This window comes from Aethalodelphis obliquidens, unplaced genomic scaffold (assembly GCF_003676395.1).
Source record: "Aethalodelphis obliquidens isolate GAN/ISIS:26980383/991018 unplaced genomic scaffold, ASM367639v1 scaffold1, whole genome shotgun sequence".
NCBI lineage: Eukaryota > Metazoa > Chordata > Mammalia > Artiodactyla > Delphinidae > Aethalodelphis > Aethalodelphis obliquidens.
The window spans coordinates 79,673,319-79,697,760 of NW_020837945.1; the positions used below are offsets into that span (position 1 = coordinate 79,673,319).

The following is a 24,442-nucleotide window of genomic DNA, read 5'->3' on the forward strand; positions in this document are numbered from 1 at the left end:
GACACCCCGTTTTATTTTACCTCAGAAAACCTCAAGAACCAAGTTTGATGGATGAGAAGTAAGAATGGTGAGGACAAGTGTGGTCCTGGCCACCGGCGCAGAGGAGAAAGTCCTCACTCCCCTCCTCCGTTCCTGGGTGGCAGTGGCGGTGGGGTGGGGACGTGAAGCAGAGCCTTTGCTGTGCCCTGGGGCCTCTGGCTGGACAGTGGTGTCCCTTGGCAGTGTCTCTGCAGCAGGCTCCGAGCACGTGCTGGGAAGGCTGCGGGAGCTGACCACCCAAAGCCCCAGAGAGAGCCTCAGAAAGTCACACCGCCCTCTGCCAGCCACATGGCCTTGCAACTCAGGTTTCCTTTGAAAATGACTTTAAAGGACTTGCCAGCTCGAGGCCTCAGCTCACCCTGCTCTTTGAAAAGGGAGAAAATGATCCCTCTGCTCCCACAGAAACTTGGCAGAAGAACTTACAAAACAGACAGCTTCAGGAATGAGGATTCACAGGCCCGAGGGAGGCTGGCCCCGGGGCCGGTTTGCTCCCCAAGGGCCTCTGAGATTGTTTACGTATCATTACTGTTTAATAGAGGGGCTGGGGCAGACAGTGTGGGTGGCATTCAAGTTCAAACAAAAGGGAAGATCAAAGAGTAACTGCAGCCAATTGACAATCAATAAGAAGTAAAAGGCAAACATCTCTAAGCAGATAAGCTAGGGCAAAGGGAATATAAAATTTTTACTACAAAAGCGTGACATGAACGCAACTTTTCACAAATGCATAACTTACAAAACAGGGTGATGTTTTTCTCTATGTTGTGGGGTTTCTAGAGGAAAGGTTTCTAACGACCAGAGTGGTGGTTGGAGGGTGGACCTGGAGAGGGGGGTTGGTTAGAATCAATTTAGGAGCTGGAAGGGATGGGGGATGGTAAGGATTACCTAGTTCAAATCTGTCCTCAACCCACGAAGGGACTGAGATAAAGAAACTAGGGTGCCCTGGGGCAGAGAGTGGAGGGCAGTCTCCTGCCCCTGGCCCCACCCTGAGGGAAGGAAGCACAGTCACAAATGCTCCCATTTTAGAAACAAGAAAACTGAGGCAGGGACTTGTCCAAGGTCACACAGCTAAGAAGTGGCCAACTAATCTGAGTTCACACAACTGCTTGTTGGTAGAACTTCAATCATTTCCTTTTCTTGAGGAAAATGAGCTATTTCCTTTGGAATCTGGGTTCCCATTCCTCTGTCTGTCACTCATAGTAGTATATTTATTAAATGTGGTAATAACATCTTGCATTTGTGAGGTGCTTATGATGTTCAAAACACCTTGGTATCAACGATCACATTCAATCTCACAGCCACTCCTCAGAGTAGAGGTGACAGAAGGATGGAAACCTCAGAAACTCCGGAACAGCAGCAGTGCCACAGGAGTTACAATGGAACCAGGGGCCCATAATAACACATCAAACCACACCTGTACACAGAATTTTCCAAAAGAAACTGTCTTGTCCCCAGCCCTGGAGGAAGAGTCAGACCACGGGCAGCCACGTTTCATACCATACCTCCCTGACCCCTGATTTGTCTAAGGATGGACACTGGATCCCACAGGCAGGCCTGCAGCCTATCACAGCAGGTCAAGTGCTGCCTGAGAGGGGGCGCTGATGAGTTGGGCCATAAGATCCTGTGTCCTGGGGATTTGTAGTGAAATATGAAGGAGACCAGCCAGTCCAGTGTTTCTCTAATTTCAGTCCTTTGTGATCCACCTTCATGATTTTGCTGTAACATCATACCTTGAATATTTATGCACTATTTTTCTTTAAATCGACTCACTTTTAAGATATGGTTCCCCCCATATAAATAAAAATAGAGTTAGTATTCAAAATAAAAATGTTCACTCATATGCCTTCTAGAAATTGTCTCACATTCTACCGGAGACATGCTTTGCAAAACACTAAGAGAGATGGAATAAGGAAGAGAAGGAAAATGATGCAGAGAGAAGCTGACCCTCTGGAGAGAAGCTGGGTTTCATTAATGGTACCACAGTGAGGTCCCTGGAGAAGGCTTGCAACTAGAATGTCCTTCCAGTACCAGGTCTTAGGAAGCTTGCCATTAATTGGGGGATTCTGGTTTCAGATTTCTAGAAGATTCCATCCCTTTTATAACCACTTCATAGTAAGGTCTCTACCTCTACTCCTATATCACCCACCGTGCTTGGTCTGGTCTGTGTGAGTCCCTGTTTCCTGGAACTGAAAGAGCACAATTTACACAGGTATCCAGTTGAGGATACTAGCCATCAGGAAGGCCCTTCAACACTCTTAGATTGGGTTCAGGCTGAGGCATGCTGTGATCCCTCCCAGGGAAGACACAAAGAGTGGTCCATCCAACATACTGCAACCACATGGAAAGACCGTGTTCCTCCTAGCCTTCAAAGCAGTGGCAGGAGGCTTCTAAAAGGCACGCAGCAGCCCAGCCCTGGGTGGGTGCACGGGACGTAGTACCCAGGGCCACGCACCTTCATTGAAGGAGGAGAAAGCCTCAGCATCACTAAGGAAGTGGCTTCTAGAGAGGCAGGCACTGAAGCAGGAGGGTCTTGGAGTCTAGGAAGGGCACTCGGTGGGGCTTGGAGCCCATGGAAAACTATCTTACCCCTAAGCCCCTGGGGTCTTGCCCTTTTATTAAATGACTCTGACCCATGTAACCCCAAGGGACTGGCTTCTCAGTACATTTAAGAGGTGAGTTTCCTGGGTCTCTCCTCCCTTTTGTACTTTGAACAGGCAGGTAGGTTAAATATCAAGCATGCTTAGAATCAGAATCACAGAATAGCATGACTGCAGGGGCCTTTGTGATTATGATCCTAGTCTACAGGTGCAGACGCCATGGGAAAGGCGACATGCCTAAGGTCACACCCAGAATTTTCATCAAAGAAGTCCTGACTCCCAGGTGGTTTGTAACACGGCCCTAGCCTCCAAGGAGTGTGCAGTCACTCTGGGAAGACGAAACATGGACAAATATGGAAGTGAAATCACAAAGAGACACAAAGAGACATACCATTGTGGCTAAAAGATGATGGTCCTGAGGATTCGACCTCGGATGGCAAACTGCTCTTTCAGGGCAGCACAGGGGGAGCTGGCCTGCGGAGTTGGGGGCTGGGCGGAAGCACTCCCATGGCTGGCAAGCATCTCCCTCCTTTCTGTGGGACCGCAGTGCCTCCTTCTGTCTGAAAAGAGCTCACCTCCTCAATGTCACCAATAGGAGCCCCCTCTGGAGGTGGATAAGCGTGCGAGGGCTGCCTTAGCAAAGTACCGCAAGCTGAGTGGCCAGGACAACAGGAGGGTGTCCCACCGTCCTGGAGGTTAGGAGTCTGAGATCAAGGTGTCGGCAGGGTTGGTTTCTTTTGAGGGCTGTGAGGCAGCATCTTATTCCAGTCCTCTCCTTCAGCTTCCGGTGGTTTCCTGGTCATCCTTGGGACTCCTTGGCTTGCAGAGTGTCACCTTGGTCTCTGTCTTCATCTTTACCCAGTGTTCTCCCTACGTGTGTGTCTCTGTGGCCACATTTCCCCTTTTTATATGGATACCAATCAAATGGGAGTAGGCCCCACCCCAATAACCTCATGTTAACTAATTATATCTGCACAACCCTATTTCCAGATCAGGTCACATTCTGAGGTCCTGGGGGTTAGGATCTCAACATAAGAATCGCAGGGGGAGGGACGTATTTCAGCCCATGACAAGAATTGTCTGTGGGATGGGGGTTGGTGAGATGCTCTCAGGAGTGGCACCACCCCCACCTCTTCTTTGGGCCTTCTCCCGGCTGTCTAAGGTGAAGGGAACTGAGATTTGGAGGGACTTCTTGACTCCGGGCACTGGACTTTATACCGTGGTCTCAGTCACATCACAGAAAACCACTGGTGGGCTTCCCTGGTGGCGCAGTGGTTGAGAGTCCGCCTGCCGATGCAGGGGACATGGGTTCGTGCCCCGGTCCGGGAAGATCCCACATGCCGCAGAGCGGCTGGGCCCGTGAGCCATGGCCGCTGAGCCTGCGCGTCCGGAGCCTGTGCTCCGCAACGGGGGAGGCCACGGCAGTGAGAGGCCCGCGTACCACAAAAAAAAAAAAAAAAAACCACTGGTGGCAGGGGGCTAACTTGACCTCTTTAAGATGAGAGACCAAGTCACCTGGCTGAGGTTGGGCAGAGCCTCTTCTGTTTTCCCTCTAACCAGCTGTGTCTCTCTTATCAATGCGAGGTGGTGGTGGGGAGGTCTCACCTCAGAAGAGCTAGGGGACCAACTAACTATGCTCAGTGAGCAGCCACACTTCCGTTATGGAGAAGGGAGGAAAATCTAGATCCATGGTCTCTATGGAGTAGGGATCACCAAGAATGTGTATACAGACCATTACAGGTTTGATAAAAGCCCCTTAACAGGCACAGGAGGCTATTATAGTTAATGGTATTTTGAAACATCCTTGAGTGTTCGCACTGACCCTGGTGGTGACCTAATCCGGCTCTCTGCCATAGGCAACGTGTAATCGTAGTGCTGCCCACTCCCCAGCGACACTCATGCAGCCAGAGGGGAGAATCTCCACTCTAATCCAGCCCCCTTCATCATATATAAAAGGAAGCCAAGTGACATTAAGCAAAGATTCTAGAAGGACTTGGACACGGCTCTCCCAATACCCAAGTGAGTGTTCTTTCCACTAAAATCACTGCCATGATTTTCTATTTCCAGACCTGAGCACAGCCCCTAAATGATTGCCTGCTTCATATATCTTCCTATATCAAATCACTTATTCAGTGTGACCCTTGGAGAGTGAAACTTGGGCCAAGAATTATAAAAAGGAGGAATTCAGCGGCATAGAATGAAGGATTTTCGCATAGTTGTCTAAGGACGGAATGGGCTCTGGGCAGGCTCCTGGGCTCATCCCTGAGGTGATTAAGCAGAAGCTGCATGACGAGTTGCAGTGATGTTGACTTGGAGGGAGAGTTGGTCTAAATGACTCTAAGGTCCCTTTCAAGCTTGCCATTTTTCTAAGGTCCTATCCCATTTAGAAACTGGTTTTGATCATGGGAAGAGTCAGGAGTACGGGTCTGCTATGAATCTCAAGAGAGAAGGGCATGACCCCATGAGCCTGGGGTCATTTTGTATAGGTTGGACAGCTCCTGTACCCCTGAACTTATTCCAGGGGCAGCTTATGTCCATTTTGTTTTTCTTGGGGGTTCACACACATCATTTGCTGAGAGTGGGACTACACCTCATCTCCCTCTATTCCTACCTGGTGCTCCCTATCTTTCAGGCTCATAGATAAATGCATCATTTCACAAACATACCAGGCTTCAGTGTGTTTGTATACACCACGCCTTCTGCTTAGCATGTCATTTTTCTCCTTCTACTCTCCCCGACCCTGGGAACTCTTTAAAGGCCATCCATGCATGAATTTCCTCAGCCTGGGACACTGTGAGCATCTGTACAGGTTTGCTGAATGGTGGACTGAGAGAGTGAGTGTGTGATTAAGGGTTCCAGCTGCGTTTATGGCTCTTCTGGCACCCAGATTGTTTGAGGCAGTTCTATTAGTGCAGTCTAGCAAACAACCACAAGGTGGCAGGGTAGACCAAGTCATTAAGGCCGCAGGTGCCCCTGGTTCCCGGAAAGTCGGAAGGTGTAAATGGGGTCAGGGCTCTTTCTTCTAATCGGCCTCTTATGCCTTTGTGCCTGTTTCCTTCCTATAGCTCTCCTTCACCTCAGCAAAGCCATCCAACAGAATTGGCTGGGGGTCTGTGGGATGTGATTTGAGGTCCTCTGGCCCCCAAGTCTCTCCTTCCTAGACCCACTTGAGTGTGTAAATTTCCACTCAGAAAGGAATTCCTTTGAATTTTGTGTTTGCAGTTCTCCTTGGAAAGGAGAGGGTCATTTACCAATTCTCAGGCAAAAGAGACCCATCCCTAGTAGAACCTGGCAGGAGGCAGGGGCTAAGGAGATGACACGAATAAGAACAATTAAGTTTAGAGATCGCCAGGAGCTTTCATTTCCAAGAGCTCTCTTAATCCTCTGTCATCTTGCCAGTTAAGAAAGAAAGAATCCCATTTGGCAGATGAAGAATCTGAGGATCAGAAAGAACATGTGACGAGTCAGCGGTGGCCTGGAAAGGGAACCTTTGCCTTCTGACTGCGTTTGGGGGCTCAGCTCACGCAGGCAATACCTTTGTGTGCCGGCGGATGGGTTAAAGATTAATTCCGCATCATTGTGCTATCTTCATGCACCCTAGTGCATAGCTTTTCCGACTGCACAACACAGGCTGAGAAGAGAGTTCAGGATCTCAGAACTGGAATTCTCTTTGTGTTAAAATCACAAACTTAATGTTAACAGAGAAGCTGCTAGGCATGGCCCGGAGCTCACCCACTATGTCAGAGCGTTGTCCTGGACTCTGGGTGCCTGGTACCAGGTGTGGACTGGCTGCCTTTTCGCTCACTTTCAATGCCAAGGGCCTGGTGGGGGGGGCCTAAGATGTGCTCCCCTGGTCATCCTCAGTGACCCTGGGAAGTTATGGGTGGAGGACATCAGCCAATCCCTGCTGACCTGGGCTGACTCAGTGAGATCCAGGGCAAACTGCTCTGGCTGACTCAAGGTCATTGGCCTTGGTCAGGAAGCTTCTCCCTGGCCCTCAATTTCTGGCTCTAAATGAAAAGACTGTCTTTTCAGTCAGTCTCCCAGGCCCCTTCTGGAAACCATGACTCTGGCTTTTCCAGCCTATGGAGCTGGGAGACAGAGGTGGGTGATTGCTCTCACTGGGGGTGTCCTGGGAATAGAATTCAGGCATCCAGACCACGGAGTTCTAAGTGCTGTAGGCCGGCCCTTTCTCATCTGTTGTTCTCAGTGTTTCCTGCAGCCAGTAGACCAACATTCACACACCCAAGCTCTGGGGCTTCCCTCCTCATGCCTCCTAATATTTTCACAGTTCAAGAGGGGCTAACAAACATTTCAACTCTAACCTACTTAACAGTTCACAAGGGGCTCAGAGTTTCTATATGGTTAACAATTTGTAACTTTGCTGAAGCACAGTCTTTTAAAAATAACATTTATTGCTGTGTATTTAATTTTGAAATTAATACATGTTTGAATGCAGAAAAACTTGAAAAACAGCTATGACAAAATAATAATAATAAATAACATTTATTGAATAGTCACAATGTTCTAGGATCTTTTTTTTTTTTTTTTTTTTTTTTTTCCGGTACGCGGGCCTCACCGTTGTGGCCTCTGCCTTTGCGGAACACAGGCTCCGGACGCTCAGGCTCAGCAGCCATGGCTCACAGGCCTAGCTGCTCCGCGGCATATGGAATCTTCCCGGACCGGGACACGAACCTGTGTCCCCTGCATCAGCAGGCGGACTCTCAACCGCTGCACCACCAGGGAAGCCCTCTAGGATCTTTTTTAAAGAAACTTTTTACTTTTAAGTAATTGTAGATTCACAGGAAGTCACAAAAGTAGTACATAGAAGTTCATGTACCCTTCTCCCAGCTTCCCCCAGTGGTAACATATTACTCAACTATAGCACAATATCAAAGCCAGGAAGGTGATGCAATTGGTATAACCCACAGATCTTACTCAGATTTCACCAGTTTTACATGTACTCGTGTGTGCGTGTGTGTGTGTATGTGTATGTGTGTATAGCCCCATGCAATTCTATCTCCTGTATAGATTTATGGCCACCACAACCAAGATACACAACTGTTCCATCACCACAAAAATCCCTCATGCTACCCCTTCATAGTTATCCTCTTCCTCCCTTCATCCCTAACCCCTGGCAAAATTATACAGTCTCCATCTGTATAATTTTGTCATTTTGAGAATGTTCTATAAATGGAATAAACTAATAGCAATATAATATAGTGAAATAATAATAATAAATAACATTTATTGAGCATTCACTATGTGCCAAGAATTGCGTCTAGCTCTGTACAGGTATGAGCTCATTGATCCTCTCAATAACCAATTGGAGTGGTCTCTATTACTATCCCTACTTTATAAACATGAAGACAGATAATCACCCAATTTTACGCAACCATTAACTGGCAGAGCTGGGATTAAAATCCAGATCTGGTGCTGGAGTCTGAGGTTTTAATTTTAATATTATACTGACTCTCTAAATATATTTAATACAAATTGTTAAAAACTAAATACATAAAAGTATAATAAAGAAAGGAGGGCTTCCCTGGTGGCGCAGTGGTTGAGAATCTGCCTGCCGATGCAGGCAGGGGACACGGGTTCATGCCCCGGTCCGGGAAGATACCACATGCCGCGTAGCGGCTGGGCCCGTGAGCCATGGCCGCTGGGCCTGCGCGTCCAGCGGGAGGGGCTGCGGCGGTGAGAGGCCCGCGTACCGCAAAAAAAAAAGAAAGGACAACAGTAGCCTCAGAATGTGTCAAAGATTTGGTATCATATAGACATTCTCTCAAAACAATGCAATTAAGCTAAAAATCAATAATAATATAAAAAAGAGAGAACTGGAAAAATTCCATTTGTCTGTAAATTAAAAAAAAAAAACCCTTAAAACAATTCACCGGTCAAAGAAGGAGAGAGCAGGAGTTTATTCTAACAAGAGAGCTAAAGGTTCACGGATAGAATGTCACGGCAGTGAAAGTGCGATTGTTTCATGGCCACAAAGGCAACACTGTGCTGCCCCAGATGGAATCCAGAAGGGCAGGGACTGTGTTTTGTTCATCCCAATAGCCTCAGAGCCTCACTCTGCACTAATAGGAGTCCATAACTGTTTACTCATGGATTAAAAAATATATCTCACTATGGATAATACCTAGATTCCCTTAAATCTGTAAGACAAAGCTGGAGGAAGCTATGGGTCTCTAGAAGCAAAAGCACACCGAAACAGGGACAAAGGTACGTAGAAACAGTAGAGTTAGGGGATGGACATCTGTATTAGGCTTGGTGAGACCACTTTGCTTTTCATGGTGCCTCTAGACACCAAAATCTCAGCAGCGAACAGGGCTGGGGTGGTGAGGACTTTTGACATTTGGAAATAGAAAATCAATGCTGAGGAGTGAAAGTGATTGATCCTAGGTTACTACAAATTTGAGATAAGTACGCAGGTCTCTGGCTCTCCATAGAGACCTTTATGCTAAAAGCAGACAGAGACTACTTTTACCTGAACTTCCAAGAATCCCCAAGTTGAAAACTGAGAAATGTTTACAAAAGCTTTCTGGCTTTTACTGGAATCACAGTCAGGGAGAATCGTGGGTTGCCAAAGCATGACCTCACATCACAAATTAACCAGTTTTTCACCTTTTAATAAAGTTTCCTCCTTCTTTTGATAGTCGTTTTTCACACAGAGGCAGTATTGTAATGACGTCACAAGGTACTGCATGTGCAGCAGCACGTGCAAGGCCCAAGGAGATGCTGCAGCTGAGGTGCTGATGCTGGCGTCAGATGGGTTGAACACAGGCTCACGAACAAGGCCCCGTATCTCATGAGTCATTATGTACTGAACTGGAAACATATCAGTGCTGTACAACACTTAAAAATGTTATGATTCTGTTTTTAATCAAACACATTCTGTTATCAAAAATTCTAAATTTTTACCAATAATAACTGGACAAAAAAATGAAGGGCAGGGAGAGGTGAGGTGAAGAGAATGTTGAACTTTTGTTTATTCTTTAATATATTGTTGTATTGCTCAACATTTTATAATGAGTTTATTACTTTCTTTTTTTTTTTTTTTTGTGGTACGCGGGCCTCTCACTGTTGTGGCTTCTCCCGTTGCAGAGCACAGGCTCCGGACGCGCAGGCTCAGGGGCTGTGGCTCATGGGCCCAGCCGCTCCGCGGCATGTGGGATCTTCCCGGACTGGGGCACGAACCCGTGTGCCCTGCATCGGCAGGCGGACTCTCAACCACTGTGTCACCAGGGAAGCCCGAATTTATTACTTTTAAAACTGGGCCTAGGGAAAAGCTTAGTGGATAAAATGCACGTAGTTGGTGAGCCAGACTGTTTGGGTCCAAATCTTGGAACTGTCACTTATTAACTATGTGACTGCCAGTAAATTACTTAGCTTTTCGATGCCTCAGTTTCCTCATATGTGAAATAGGGATAATAATTATAGTACTGACCTCATAGGGTTCTTGTGTGCTTAAATAAATTAACATGTAAAGTACTAGGAAAACCTCATAATGTAAAGTAAGCACTCTGTCACTATTAACTTTTATTATAATTGAGATTCATCAGGATTTTCCTCCCAACTAGATTTTAAGGTGAAGAAATAATCTGTTGTTTCCTTGGCCGGTTCCTGATGTCTCAAGAACTGGTTTGTGGCTTCTGCTGTCTCTTGCATCATATAAAATCTCTCAGAAGAATGACCTGGATTCCCACGTGGAAACGGCAGCTACCCATGAGTTTGGTGTTGTACTCTGACTGGTTTCCATCAACAGGCCCCCTTGGACATTGAAACCATTCTGGACTGGACCTTCGAGTCCCCTCACCCTCTTGGACTTTGCTTAATTGTGCAGGGAGCAACGCAAATTAAGTAATTGTAATGCCTTTTGCACCTGCAGCGTCTACCTTATCATCACAGAATTTACTCTCCAGTGTAAGTTATTTTCAAACTCTCCCTGTCCCATGCTTACTGGCATAAATTCACATTAAGATTTTCCTGTCCTCCTATATCATGTTTTAAAAACTAGGTAGGAGAGGCCTCTCGCCTTCTGAGATATCCCACACTCTGTCTGTGGAGTGCGTTTCTCTTTAAACAAATCCACTTCTTACCTATCACTTTGTCTCTCGCTGAATTCTTTCCACCAAGAGATATGAAGAACCAGAGCTTCATTAAGTCCTGAAACCACAGATCCTAACACTGTACACAAAAATAAACTCAAAATGGATTAAGGACCTAAAGGTAAGCCTGGACACTATCAAACTCTTAGAGGAAAACATAGGCAGAACACTCTGGCATAAATCGCAGCAAGAGCTTTTTCGATCCACCTCCTAGAAAATGAAAATAAAAACAAAAATAAACAAATGGGATAAGAGGGAAGAGATATGGGAACATATGTATATGTATAACTGATTCACTTTGTTATAAAGCAGAAACTAACACACCATTGTAAAGCAATTATACTCCAATAAAGATGTTAAAAGAAAAAAAAATGGGACCAATTAGACTTAAAAGCTTTTGCACAGCAAAGGAAACCATAAACAAAATGAAAAGACAACCCTCAGAATGGGAGAAAATATTTGTAAATGAAGCAGCTGACAAGGGATTAATCTCTCAGATATACAAACAGCACATGCAGCTCAATTTCAAAAAAACAAACAACCCAATCAAAAAATGGACAGAAGATCTAATTAGACATTTCTCTAAAGAAGACATACAGATGGTTAAAAAGCACATGAAAAGATGCTCAACATCATTAATTATTAGAGAAATGCAAATCAAAACTACAACAAGGTATCACCTCACACTGGTCAGAATGGCCATCATCAAAAAATCTACAAACAGTAAATGCTAGAGAGGGTGTGGAGAAAAGGGAACCCTCCTACACTGTTGGTGGGAATGTAAACTGGTACAGCCACTATGGAGAATGGTACTGAGGTTCCTTAAAAAACTAAAAATAGAGCTACCATATGATCCAGCAATCCCATTCCTGGGCATATATCTGGAGCAAACCATAATTTGAAAAGATACATGCATCCCAATGTTCACTGAAACACTATTTACAATAGCCAGGACATGGAAGCAGCCTAGATGTCCATTGGCAGAGAAATGGATAAAGAAGATGTGGTACCTATATACAATGGCATATTATTCATCCATAAAGAAGAATAAAATGATGCCATTTGCAGCAATATGGATGGTCCTAGAGATTGTCATACTAAGTGAAATAAGTCAGAGAAAGACAAATGTCATATGATATCGCTTATATGTGGAATCTAAAATATGTCTACAAATGAACTTATCTACAAAACAGAAATAGAGTTACAGATGTAGAAGATAAACTTAAGGTTACCAAGGGGTAAGGGCAGGGGAAGGGATAAATTGGAAGATTGGGATTGACACATACACACCACTATATACAAAATGGATAACTAATAAGGACCTATTGTATAGCACAGGGAACTCTACTCAGTGCTCTGTAATGGCCTATACGGGAAAAGAATCTTAAAAAGAGTGGAGATATATATATGTGTATATGTATAACAGATTCACTTTGCTATACACCTGAAATTAACACATTGTATATTATTAAATTTACAATAAAATTAAAATATTAAAAATAAAATAAAAAACTATAAAAAATAAAATAAAACAAAGATTGTCTCAAAAAAAAAAAAAAACTAGGTAGGAGATATTAGGCAACTTGATGGCTATGTATGTCTTGGGGGTGTCTGTGTTCATTTGACAAATACTGATGTACTAATGCAAACTTATAAGCATCAGTGTATCTATTTCTTATTCACCTGGATCTCCATTGTTGGAAAACAATCCATAGAAGCTTTATTGACAATATAAACTGCTTAAAACGTTTAATGTTCAAATTCTGAGTATTAATTGCTTTCCAGCATAAACACTGTAAACTATTTATTTCTCTATTTTCTCATGACACTGAATCCAGTAGGTCTGAACTGGCAGGGCAAAACTCTCTAGAGTTTTTTTTGTATGACAGAGTGAAAGTTCTCCACATCCCTCCTGCAGAGGGGTGTGGATTTGCAAGAAGTTAGACAGATCAGAGCCCAGGGCTACAGTGTCATGGGAGCAGCACTTCGAAGCACCAGCCATTCCTGGGGAAAGGGGGAGAGATCAATGCCCTTTACTGGCCCACTATTGGTGTGCAAATCTGATCAGGTAGTTCAGGCTTAAAATGATTCCCGTGATTCCACGTTCCCTTTAAGACAAAGTCTTAATGCTTTGCATGACATTGAAAAATCTTTTATAATCCAGGTCCCACATATCTCTCATTGGAGTTTCAAGAACGATTCTAGATTATTTCATCCTTGAAGTCTTTGCCAATGGTTTCCTCTACTTTGAATACATTTATCCCCCTTCTTTGTTTAGCTGTCAGTTGCTCATTCTTCAAGGGTTTGCATCACCCCTTCTGGAAGTCTCTTTTAAATATGTGTGGTGCACATATTTATCCAAATATACTGTGTGCTCAGAGGAAAAACTTGTAGTGTTGCAAAGGAGGAAAGACAAATGTAAAGACTTTAATATTAAGAAAAGATGAGAAAGAATTTAGTGAACTTGAGGCTGAGTTGGATACATGTAAAAAACGGTGTTTTAAGAACCACGTCTTGGACTTCCCTGATAGCGCAGTGGTTAAGGATCCGCCTGCCAATGCAGAGAACCCGGGTTTGATCCCTAGTCTGGGAAGATCCCACATGCCTCGGAGCAACTAAGCCCGTGCGCCACAACTACTCAGCCTGTGCTCTAGAGCCTGCGAGCCACAACAACTGAAGCCTGGGAGCCTAGAGCCCGTGCTCCACAGCAAGAGAAACCACTGCAATAAGAAGCCCACGCACCACAACGAAGAGTAGGTCCCGCTCACCGCAACTAGAGAAAGCCCGCACGCAGCAACGAAGACCCAACACAGCCAAAAATAAATTAATTAATTAATTTAAAAAAATTTATTTGAAGTAAAGATCTTTAAGAAAAAGAACACCTGTCTTGCATTCTCTTTGGCCTATAACACTGAGGTCAATGGCAGTTTGCCCCAAATTTAAAACCAGAGTTCTGAGTGCTGCATCAGAAAAGTTCTTAATAATAATACTAGAAATTTTATATCCATTATATACATAGTGGCTGACAAGTCTGATACGTCTGAGTGAAATAAAAATTCTATTTAAAAATTAGATATCCTCTTTGAGGGTAGTTTTCGGTAGGTTCAGGCCTTTCCCCCTTTCTGATAACTGGCATTGTGTTAAGCTTACAGTGCCTGGAAGAATAATCTTCCAGACCTGTGCATCGTAAACCTAATTCCAAGAAGCTACAGGTGTTAGAGCGCCCCTTCAATCCCACCATTTGAGGGCTGTTTCCTGCCCATGTGGGCAGATCACGTAATTATGTGTCCCCCGTGGCACTTCGTTTCCATCCTAGCACGTCATGGATGTTAGAAGAATCTTTGTTGCTGTGAAGTGAATGGAATTCACAACACCTATTGTACTTCTATAATATGCAATTCCATATGCTGTGGGATCTGTAGAGACATATTTTTATGGTTCCTGTGTTAGTAAAATTTACATTCAATCTAAATTTTAAAGGTTATATACAGTTGAGTCTCACCACTATTCATTCATTAAACACATTTTACTGAGCACCTACTATGTAAGGTTTTGTTAGTCATTGGAGAAAACAAAGAATAATTGGACTTGTGGAGGAAATGCAATGATAGTATGGCAGGTGCTGTGGAAGAAGAACCTGGAATATTCACTAAGAGCTTGCTATTTGCCAGGCACTGTCTCATTATTTCCTTATTTGAATTTCCTTTGCTCACCTGCCCAAGCTTTTCTCAGAGTAGGGGGATGATGGTTTTTCTAGTCCTCTTTCAGTTTTAAAATCTATGACCACCTTAACGAAAATATTCAGAAGGGTCATTGCTAGATGCTGGTACTTTGGGGCCATCTGAGCAACGGGAAAGGGGATGTCTCCCAGACAGAGGACAGTATCCACTTTGTTGTAAATTGTGAAATATATCCTATATACAGAAGAATACTTAAGACGTACACATAAAATTTAAGGAATAACTGTACACTGAAAACTTACATAACAAACACCTAGGTCAGAAAGACTTTGCCAGCCCCCTGAAAACTCTTTCATTCACAATATGTAATAATCCCCTAACACAAGCACCCCTCTCCCTTCCCACGGAGAAAACTTATAGTTACTTTAATCACTATAAATACTTCTATTCATATATTTAAATATTTTAACATATACACATTTAATATATCAATTCACTAAATCACAGATTAATTACTTCTACTCACATCAACATGATAGAAGTGGAGAAAAAGGAGTAAGATGAAATTTTATCATGTTGATGTGAGTAGAAGTAACTTATTTTTATTGCTCCATAATGTTCCAGTGTGTGTGTGTCCATCCTTTGGTTGATGGACATTTGTAAAGGGAAATGGAAAAGAATAAAACGGACTGGGGAGGAATAGAATTGAATGTAGAGGAATGGAATAGGGTAGAGAGAAGTGGAATGAAATGCATTGGAATGTGATTTGCATCCTTCCAAACATGATGTATGAACATTATCATAGGTGTAATCTAGTGAAAATGTGAAAGCGTTTCTCTAGGATATGCACTCAGGAGTATAATGGCCAGATCATAGGGTTCTTGAATGTTCAGCCTTGCAAGGCAGTGACAACTTCCCCAAAAGGGTTATGTAAATTTCCACCAACCGCACATTGCAGTTCATGTTACTTGTTAACATCACCAGTCCTTAGCTTGATCACGCATTTTCATTTTTGCCTGTCAGGTGAGTGTCTAACAATATTCTGTTGGGATTGTCATTGGATGTTGTTTTTTAATTCAGTCAGACAATCTTTGCCTTATAACTGGACATTCAGTTTTTTTATACTTAATGTATTTGCTAATCTATTTGCCATTATCTGATTTTTTGTTATCTATGCCTCACTGTATTTTGTTTAAAGATCCTTCTTCTTTTTCTTCTCCTACATTTTTTTGGGCCACGCTGTGTGGCATGCGGGATGTTAGTTCCCCAACCAGGGGTTGAACCTGTGTCCCCTGCAGTGGAAGTGCAGAGTCCTAACCACTGGGACTGCCAGGGAATTCATGTCTCACTGTATTTTGATTCTCCCTCTCTTCTTTCTTGTTTTCTTTTGGATTATATGTTTTCTAATAATTATATTATTTTCTCTCTATTAGGATGAAAGTTTAGATATATTCTGTTCCTATTCGCTTAGTAATTATCCCCATATCATTATAAGTGTTTATCCAATTCTGAAGCTAAACAATACGTTTTCCTCCTCATGGTCAAGGCAATTATCCTTGCAGTCTTCTGGGAGTGGCTGGGGCTGATGCTTCCCATTCATTGCTACACTGGAGGTGTTGCCCTTCCTGGTTCCAGCCCTCTGGGCAGAGGGTCTCTTATTATGCTCCCTGCCTTAGGTGGACCCTAGACTGTGTCTCCTGTTGTCCTGGGTCCTCTGAAGGGATAAATACAGCGGCTCTATTTCATCTGATTTGACAAGTGTCTTCAGAGTAAAAGCAGCTTTAGCGCTCTGCTCGTCTTTCTGGGTTCCTGCCTTCATGTACATTTTGCCCTAATGGTGCAAAAGGATCTTGTTATATAATTAATGCTTTTATAAACAATATTTTAAGCAGCATTTTTTAGTTGTGGTCAGCAGAAAGGTTGGTCTTTATAATCCTGTCCTCCAAGAACTGGAACTAGACAGAGTAGCATCCTCGCTGCCAACGTCAGGTATGATTGCCTCTGGAACAGTCTTGGTGGTGGTTAGAATCTGTGGTGCTGAAGTGCATGCTTTTAATTTGTTAATTACCATTTTTACAAATATGTCTTTCTGTCCAACTATGCAAGGGAATTTAGTAAAGCCCTTTTTCTAGGACTTTGGGGCTGGATTCTCAAGGGTCTGGAGTACGGTTCAACAACTTATACTGACCGCAGTTCCCCATGGTCTGCTAAGTACGTATTCTCCTGGGAAACATCGCAGTGGCCTTGAAATGCAGATCCTTCTGGAGAACTCAGGACATGTGGTCTCCATCCTCTACAGGTGTCCCTTTCACTGAGGTCACAGAGAAGGTCTAAGAGAAGTTAGAGATTAGAATTCAGGATTTCTCACTACACTGCACCATAAAATCTGTTTAGCTCCATTGTTCCAGGAGGGTGCCCATCATTCAGGTGGATGCTGTGATGAATTTTATTTTTATTTTTATTTTACTGAGTCCAAAGTGCTTGGTACCACTCCCTAAGGTGCCCCCCTCCCTCCTTTGGCAAAATATATTTCCCTGCCCAACTGCAGCCTTGGCTACATGACTTGATTTGGCCAATGGAATGTGAGGAGAAGTGAAAAATGTCATTTCAGAATGGGAGTTTTAAGAGCCAGCATAAGCTTTCCCAAGCTTCCTTTTTGCTCTGCCATGACTGTCCCAGGGCGGAGTCATGGTTCTTTGTGTGTGTTGAGCCTCAGCTCATCAGAAACTGACAGGTTCTCAGTATAGTTAGGGGACTCTGACGGAGGCCCTCTACTTATTGGACAGAAGTCAGCACTGGCTGCACCTGCTGAAAGTATCTCCAGATCTTCTGAGTCCGACTGTCTCTTTTCAGCAGAGAATTCTATAGTCTTCCCTCCTGAACCACTAACTCACTTATTCAAACCCCATCCTCTTTTTTTTTTCCTTGTGTAGAGCGCCCCCTGCTCCCACCTCCCTCTTTTTATTTATGTTCTTCCCACAGATAGTGTGACAATTCTTCACCGAATCTCTGCCTAACGTTAAAAGGCCCTGAAAAAAAGTGACAGTAGGTATGGCCACCCTTAATACAGACTTTGGGCTGCCTAGGAAGCATGGCCCATAGAATTTGGACTTTTGAAAACCAGCAGGAATAGAATCTTGCCTGCCTGCTCTTGTCCTGTCTGCTGCCAACTGATAACAGAGAGGCGTGAAATCTTCCCCAGAGGGTGTTTCGCTACACACACTGTTTGAGAGCTGTGGGCTGGTCTGACCATGTGAATGCCCCGACACTCAGAGGTCACCTCTCGCCCAGAGTGGAGCTTGGACCATGCTGCCTGAGCACTGCATCTTGGGGATGAGAGGCCATCCTAACCGCTACTGGGAAGATTCCCCCTGGGACCTTTGCTTTGCCCTGTAGCACCTTCCTTGGTTCCTTGAATTGTGGAGAAAGAGAAGACAGGACTCAGCTTGCATTTCCCCTGGATTTGTTTCTAAGTAAAGAAATATCCTGAACCACTATCTCAGTTTTACCCAACCTTCATTTTTCTTTCTCTTTTTTGGCACCAAGATGCCTGTGGGACAACATATTCCCATCAGTAACAATGGCTGTCAATGAGGGTGTCTTTCCAGAACCAGAATGGGTGGAGGGGGTATATCCCCCTCAAGACCATGTATTGAAATCTCTGGGGTAAGGGTACATAGAGTTTTCAAAAGCCCCCAGGGATATCTGTTCACCTCCCTCACTCTTCATTACTTTTATTTTTAGGTTCCCCATTGACATTCCTTATTATTCTAAGAAGTAACATAAAAATAATGATTATTTTACAAAGGTATTTATTGACCCACTTTCCAAATTGGAGAGGGGGAATGGTTCTTTCATCCCCCACCCCTTTGCCAATTTTGTTTGCAGAATACAGGCACACAGTGTTTAATTTTATAAAGGAATACAAATTCCTTTATGTTTTGAAGTATTATCTGGATTAAAAAATATGGCAGCAATGCATAGTGAAACTGCCAGTGTGTGATGTGGCCACAGCTACACACATGTATACATTAGTGAGCTCTTACACTGGGATTCCTGGAGCAACCCATGTGTAGAAAAGTGAGGCTGTAATTGTGCTCACTGATTGTATAGCAAGCGTTTCTTCTTGAGAGAAAACAGGGCGGTGGTACAGAAAGATGACATACTGGTCTCTGCTGAGACGGCTCCCACTCAAATTAAGTCTGATTCTAGGCCTAAGGGGGTGGCATCATTTGACTAAAAGCAAGCAGGTAAACCCTGACAATTCCATCCTCTACCTTTTTGGGTTTTTTTCATTGTCATTTGTTGTGGGAACAATGACACAATGTCTCCCAGAGATTCACTCCTGACTGGGCCATAAGCTCCTCAGTTGGTTCTGTTCCCAGGAACTCACAGGAACCCCCATCTCTCCTGGCTGGAAGCTGACTGCTGAGAGGGAGTGATCAAGGAGTAAGCAGCCCGGTCCTGAGGCCAGTAATTTCCTTGGCCGACTAATTTCCCATTTGTGGGCCTGAGCTGTCTTAATTCAGTGTCAGGAGGTTTCAGGTAAGAGATGAGGCGTACAATGAGGAAATCAGATTTTTAAAAATAGGGGCTTCCCTGGTGGCGCAGTGGTTGAGAGTCCGCCTGCCGATGCAGGGGACGCGGGTTCGTGCCCCGGTCTGGGAAGATCCCACATGCCGCGGAGCGGCTGGGCCCGTGAGCCGTGGCCACTGAGCCTGCGCGTACAGAGCCTGTGCTCCGCAATGGGAGAGGCCACAACAGTGAGAGGCCCGCGTACCGCAAAAAAAAAAAAAAAAAAGGCACACACTGTATGGGCCTCTTCCCTGGGTCCATTGAATCAAGGACAGACAGTAGCCCTAGGCCCCTGGGGAGGGCAACAGGGGGCTGTGTCCTGGGGGTGTGGACACACAGACTGGGCTGTTCACACATGCTTGCATGCTAAGCTCCTTGGGCTGGCGGTGGGAACAGAAGGAGGCAGGCCGTGGGTGAGGAGCTTACACCTGTACTCCTGCCCCAAGAGCTGCAAATATTAGAGTGAACTTGCCTTTGGGACAACAGTCAGAGAGGCAGAGGTTGGTTGGTTCATTTCAATTCAAATCTATTCAAGAGACATCTTTTGGGCACCTGTTACAGGCTGGGTCTCGGCTCTGTCTCTGACTAGCTGTGTGTGCAGACGGCTCTCTTTCTCTCAATGAAATAAAAGTTTGACTAGATATCCTAAGGTCCCCTCCTACTAGGTCTGATGCTTTGAGATTTAAGATCTGAGGTGTGGCTTGAGGGAGGGGAAACATCTCTGGATTGGCTTGATTTAAAGAGGTGCAGAAGGAGGGGACTGAAGATGTGAAGCTCCGGGCTGGCTGGTGGGAGGGGTGCAAAGGGTTGGAAACTCAGGTGCAGGGGTCCAGGGGTTTGGGGCTGAGCTCCATAGGCTCGTGGCTCCTCTCACCTCAGGGATCAGCTGGTCCTATTCCTGGCTGGTGATCTGTGGCTCCCAGCTGGCCTCAGGCAGGGCTGGAGAGGCGTCACCCTTGTGCATATTCTGTGCAGAGGCTCACCCTACCTGTAAGCATTGTAACCCTGGTGCCCTGCAGCTCTGGCCTAGCACAGGGAGGCAGGATGGAGGGGGACATGCCCCTTCTGGCTCAGGACCAGTCAGGATGCTCTGGCCTGCCAATCCTGCCTTGGGCTGCACTGGGTACTGTGCTGCGCTTACGCTGTCTGTGGGCCCCAGGGCTCAGGGCCAGGCTTGGCTTCATCTCCACCCCGCTGCGCTGCGTGGTGCTTGGCATACGGTAGGTGCTGGGTGGTGTCTGTTGGAATGAACTGAGTTCCTCATCAGAGGTCCTTCAGGGCCGTCAACAGGGATCCCATAGAGGGTTAGCGGTGAGGGCAGACTCAACCCAGTGGACTCTGGACAGCCTGTAAAGCCTTGGTAACAGGGGCCTGGAAGAGCTTTATCTCAGGGTCGGAAGGAACTGCCACTGGACGTCATGAGTTCTCTGCCACTGAAGGGGTGCCAGCACTGGGTAGGGGCTGAGATGAAGCCTAGGCCGTATGCGTCCCAGGCCGCTTCCCTCCATGTTTCCTGAGGCTGGGACTCGAAGGGGCCCAGGGTAGACAAAGTGGCCTGTGTGTACGTAAGTGTACATGTGTGTATGTGTGTGGAGGGGGATGCAGACCAGGATACACCTTTCCAGTCTCTTCTGTGGGCCTGCAGTGGGATCTAGGGATGATTTGTCAAGGGACAGGAGAGTGTTCTTTGTGAAGGTGCAGGGACCAAACTCTGTAGTCCTCCCCCTGCTGGTGCACCACCCATCCACCTGGCCATCCGGTGGATTCTTGGTGATCTGTGCTTGGGACAGCTAGAGGCATCTCTTTGCCCCAGAACAGACAGGATGCTTGAGTGAGACGTGTGGTCATCCCCCTTATCAGAGTCATGGGAGGTCTGAGCAGAAGGATGCTTATTGGACACAATTATCCTGCATTTCACAGATGAGAAATAAGGCCCAGATTGGGGGGAGTGAGTCCGCAGCGTCCAGACCCATGTCCTGAGTTCATTAGGCTTGGGGGGACCAGGGCCACGGGAGGGCCCGCAGGAGGCAGGCGGAGAGCACTGCTGGAAGCCAGATGGCTCCAGCATCTGGCTCCTGAGGATGCTGCTCCAGGCCGAGGGCAGCTCACCAGGAGGAGGCTGAGACGCTGGCTCAGGCACTAATGTACCCCCGGGGTGGTAAACACTCCGCCTCAACTTCCAGGTATAGGCACACAGGGCTCCTCCTTTCCAGGCTCCTCCAGGCCGGCTGTGGCTGGGAGGGAGGCCCACCTTCTCCATCCCTGCCTCCCTCCGCCGCAGGTTCCACTGCTCCTGGTGCTGGCACACCTGGCAGTCGCCCCACGTGGTCATCCTCTTCCACATGTACCTGGACCGCGCGCAGAGGGCGCGCTCGGTGCGCATGCGCGTCTTCAAGCAGCTGTGCTACGAGTGCGGCACGGCGCGGCCGGACGAGTCGAGCATGCTGGAGGAGAACATCGAGAGCCTGGTGGACAACCTCATCACCAGCCTGCGCGAGCAGCGCTACGGGGAGAGCGGCGGCCAGTACCGCATCCACATGGCCAGCCGCCAAGACAACCGGCGGCACCGCGGAGAGTTCTGCGAGGCCTGCCAGGAGGGCATCGTGCACTGGAAGCCCAGCGAAGCTGCTGGAGGAGGACGTGACCTTCTCCGGTGCCTCCAAGCCACGGGCCCAGGAGGCATCGGGCTACAACTTCTTCTCCCTTCGCTGGGGCCTCTTCTGGGCCTCACTGTACCTGCTCATTGTCTACCTGCAGTTCTCCTTCCGAAGCCCGACCTTCCTGTAGTGGAGCTGGTTGAGGGTGGGAGGAGGGTGCGTGGGGGTGTGAGTGGCGATGCGGTTGTGGTCCTGATTCTGCTACAGATTCAATATATAACGCTGGACAGCCCAGTCACCTCTTTGGACCTCAGTTTATTACTCTGCAGAATGTGAGTTGCTCTAGGAGATATTTAATGATCCTTCCATTAAAATTTACAGTGGTGGGGGCACGGGGAGAAGGGACTAAGGTGGAGTTAGAACTCTCCAGGCCTGGTGTTAATAGTTATCTCACAGGGAGGTATCTCTTCCCTGCACCTCCTCCACCTCCATCTCTACACCTCCTTTTGCTTCATTTCCATATCCCATACCCCACTACGACCCCATTAGGACCCCATTAGGACCCGTCTTGTCCCTGCCTGATTCTCAAGCTCATCTTCAGCTGCTTCTGAGCATCCTACCATGGTTCCTCTTGGGACGGGCAGTGGCCCACCCAAAGCAGCTTCAATCAATACTCAGTGCGTCCTGACCCGTCCCTCTCCTTGAGAGCCAGCTCCCACCATTCTGAAAACCTTCATTTTTTTACTCTGGTGTTAAAATCTGTTTGTCTGGAATTATTTAGAGCTGCACTGTCCAATATGTTAGCCATGAGCCATGTGTGGCTAAATTTAAAGTAATTAAAATAAAATGAAAAATTCTGTTCCTCAATGGTACCAGCCATATATCAGGTATCATATATCAAGCCATATATCTAGTAGTGGCTACTGGTAACCATATTGTACTGTGCAGATATAGAACATATTCACAGAAATTTCTATTGAATAACACTGGTCTAGAACTTGAAATTCCCACTTCAATGTATTTTGTCTCATAAAATAAGAGGTGGGTACAGGTTTAAAGGCACAGCCTGAAGCCTCCTGGGGGCAGGGACAGGTGGGGTGGGGTATAGATACACAAATAAATATGTAACCTCTGTGCTCTGTCAGTTGATTAGAATCTATGAGTCCCAGTGTTGCCTAAATTTATTTCCTGGGAAGGAGGAGCTGTAGAAACTCACCACAAGAGGATGGCTGTGTGTGTTTGTATGTGTGTCTTGGTTTGGGGTCTGGAGAATATATTCCTGTGCTCTGCAGAAATGTGTGAGCTGTGGTACCACTACTTACACATGATGCAGTATCAGGCGTGATATTGCCCTCCTATATGAAAATACCTTGTAGAAGATTCTATAGCTGTCCTAGATCCTGGGGATGCTGAGGGAAAGGGCAAATGAGGCAGATGGATCCTCCAGGTGACAGAGGGTCTGTGTTTCTCCATTCAGGGGGCACGATGATCAAGCGGAAGCATGAGCAGTGGAGACAGCGCCTGTCTCCCAGCCCCTCCCCCTTGCCCAGTCCATGAGACTGCCCCATGAGGGGGAACGTATTTGCTGTGCCTGTTCCCTCGGGCATAGCTGTGACTTGGGCAATTTGATTCATGGACTGACATCAGATGACCCTGTGCTTATTATTATCTGGAATAGGAAAAGAAACTGTCCCATTCACACCCCTAATTGTTCTCTGACATTCACACCTTTCTATAGCTCATCTTTAGAGTTTCTGCCCCAAGTGAGACCTGAAAACTGAAGATGAAGTTCAAGGTGGTGCGTTTGTCTGGTGGTGTGTTTGCCTGGATGTGTTTCCAGAGACGGACTGCTTTGGACACTGTGTCCCACCTGTCCGCTTATGTGCAGGCTGGCTTTACTCTCCTCTGGCTTTGGCAGGGAGCTTCTGGTGACTCATCCGGATTCCTCTAGGGACTGAGAGCTAGGCAATCTGGAAGAATCTACCTTTCTTCGACTGGGTGCAGTAGAGGCGCAGGAAGAGCATCAGCCTGGTGTGTTTGTGAACCAGTGGGCGTGTGGGGTTATGTTCACCTCCACCAGCTACAGAGGATACTCAGCTGGGCCTGTGTAGAGCGTGTGCCTCACAGGGTGTTGTTCAACTGCAGACATATGGTGGCTCCTGGCAAGAGGAATGTCAGCAGGCCAGGTATCAGGAGGTTTCCAGAGGTCTCCAACTGCTCCCAGCTTGATGAAGCAGTAGCAGCAGCACCTCTTACTGAAATGGTGGGATATAAGGCTAGGGGTAGACTGCTCAGATTGTGTCAGGGGGAGGGTCAGGCCTCAGGTGGGTCAGCAAAGGTGAGGCCTCTGCGGTGGGCCTGGGGGTTGAGGGGTGAAGAGCCACTGAAAATAGAGGGGGGGGGGGGGGGATAGAGTAGGTGAAATGAGATGGGATCTGAGAAAAATTCCGGAAGATGAACATCTCCTTCAACAGCCACTTCTTTTCAGTATATAAATATACCTGTGTCTTCTTCATATTTAACTCCAACGACTCCCTCACTGCCTTCACTTCCCTTTTGACTATTTCCCGGTATTTTTTAATTCCTTCAAAGCCCAGTTTCTCAAAGAGTAGATTATATTTATCTCTACTTCTTATTTACTCCTTAGTTCGTGGAAGTCTCATTTCCATGTCCCTAAAACTGTCACCCCGCCCCCCCATTGCCAAATCATCTCTATCTCACCTGGTCTCGCTGCTGCCTTTTGCACTCCCTCCTTGAAGGTTCCGGGTCAAGGAGGGAGCACGCCCTCTTCGGTATCCCACTTCTGTTTCCTCTCTACTGTGATGATATTCATTCTCTCAGCA

The 24,442-nt window shown here is 46.2% G+C and overlaps 1 protein-coding gene across 1 annotated transcript; it reads left to right on the forward strand.

Moving 5' to 3' along the window:
• Positions 1–18,007: 18,007 nt before the first annotated feature.
• Positions 18,008–21,789, forward strand: LOC113628117 (receptor-transporting protein 2-like). The gene is given in 3 exon segments (XM_027121466.1): positions 18,008–18,093; positions 21,284–21,622; positions 21,624–21,789. Coding segments are annotated over 3 exon segments (591 nt in total).
• Positions 21,790–24,442: the final 2,653 nt, after the last annotated feature.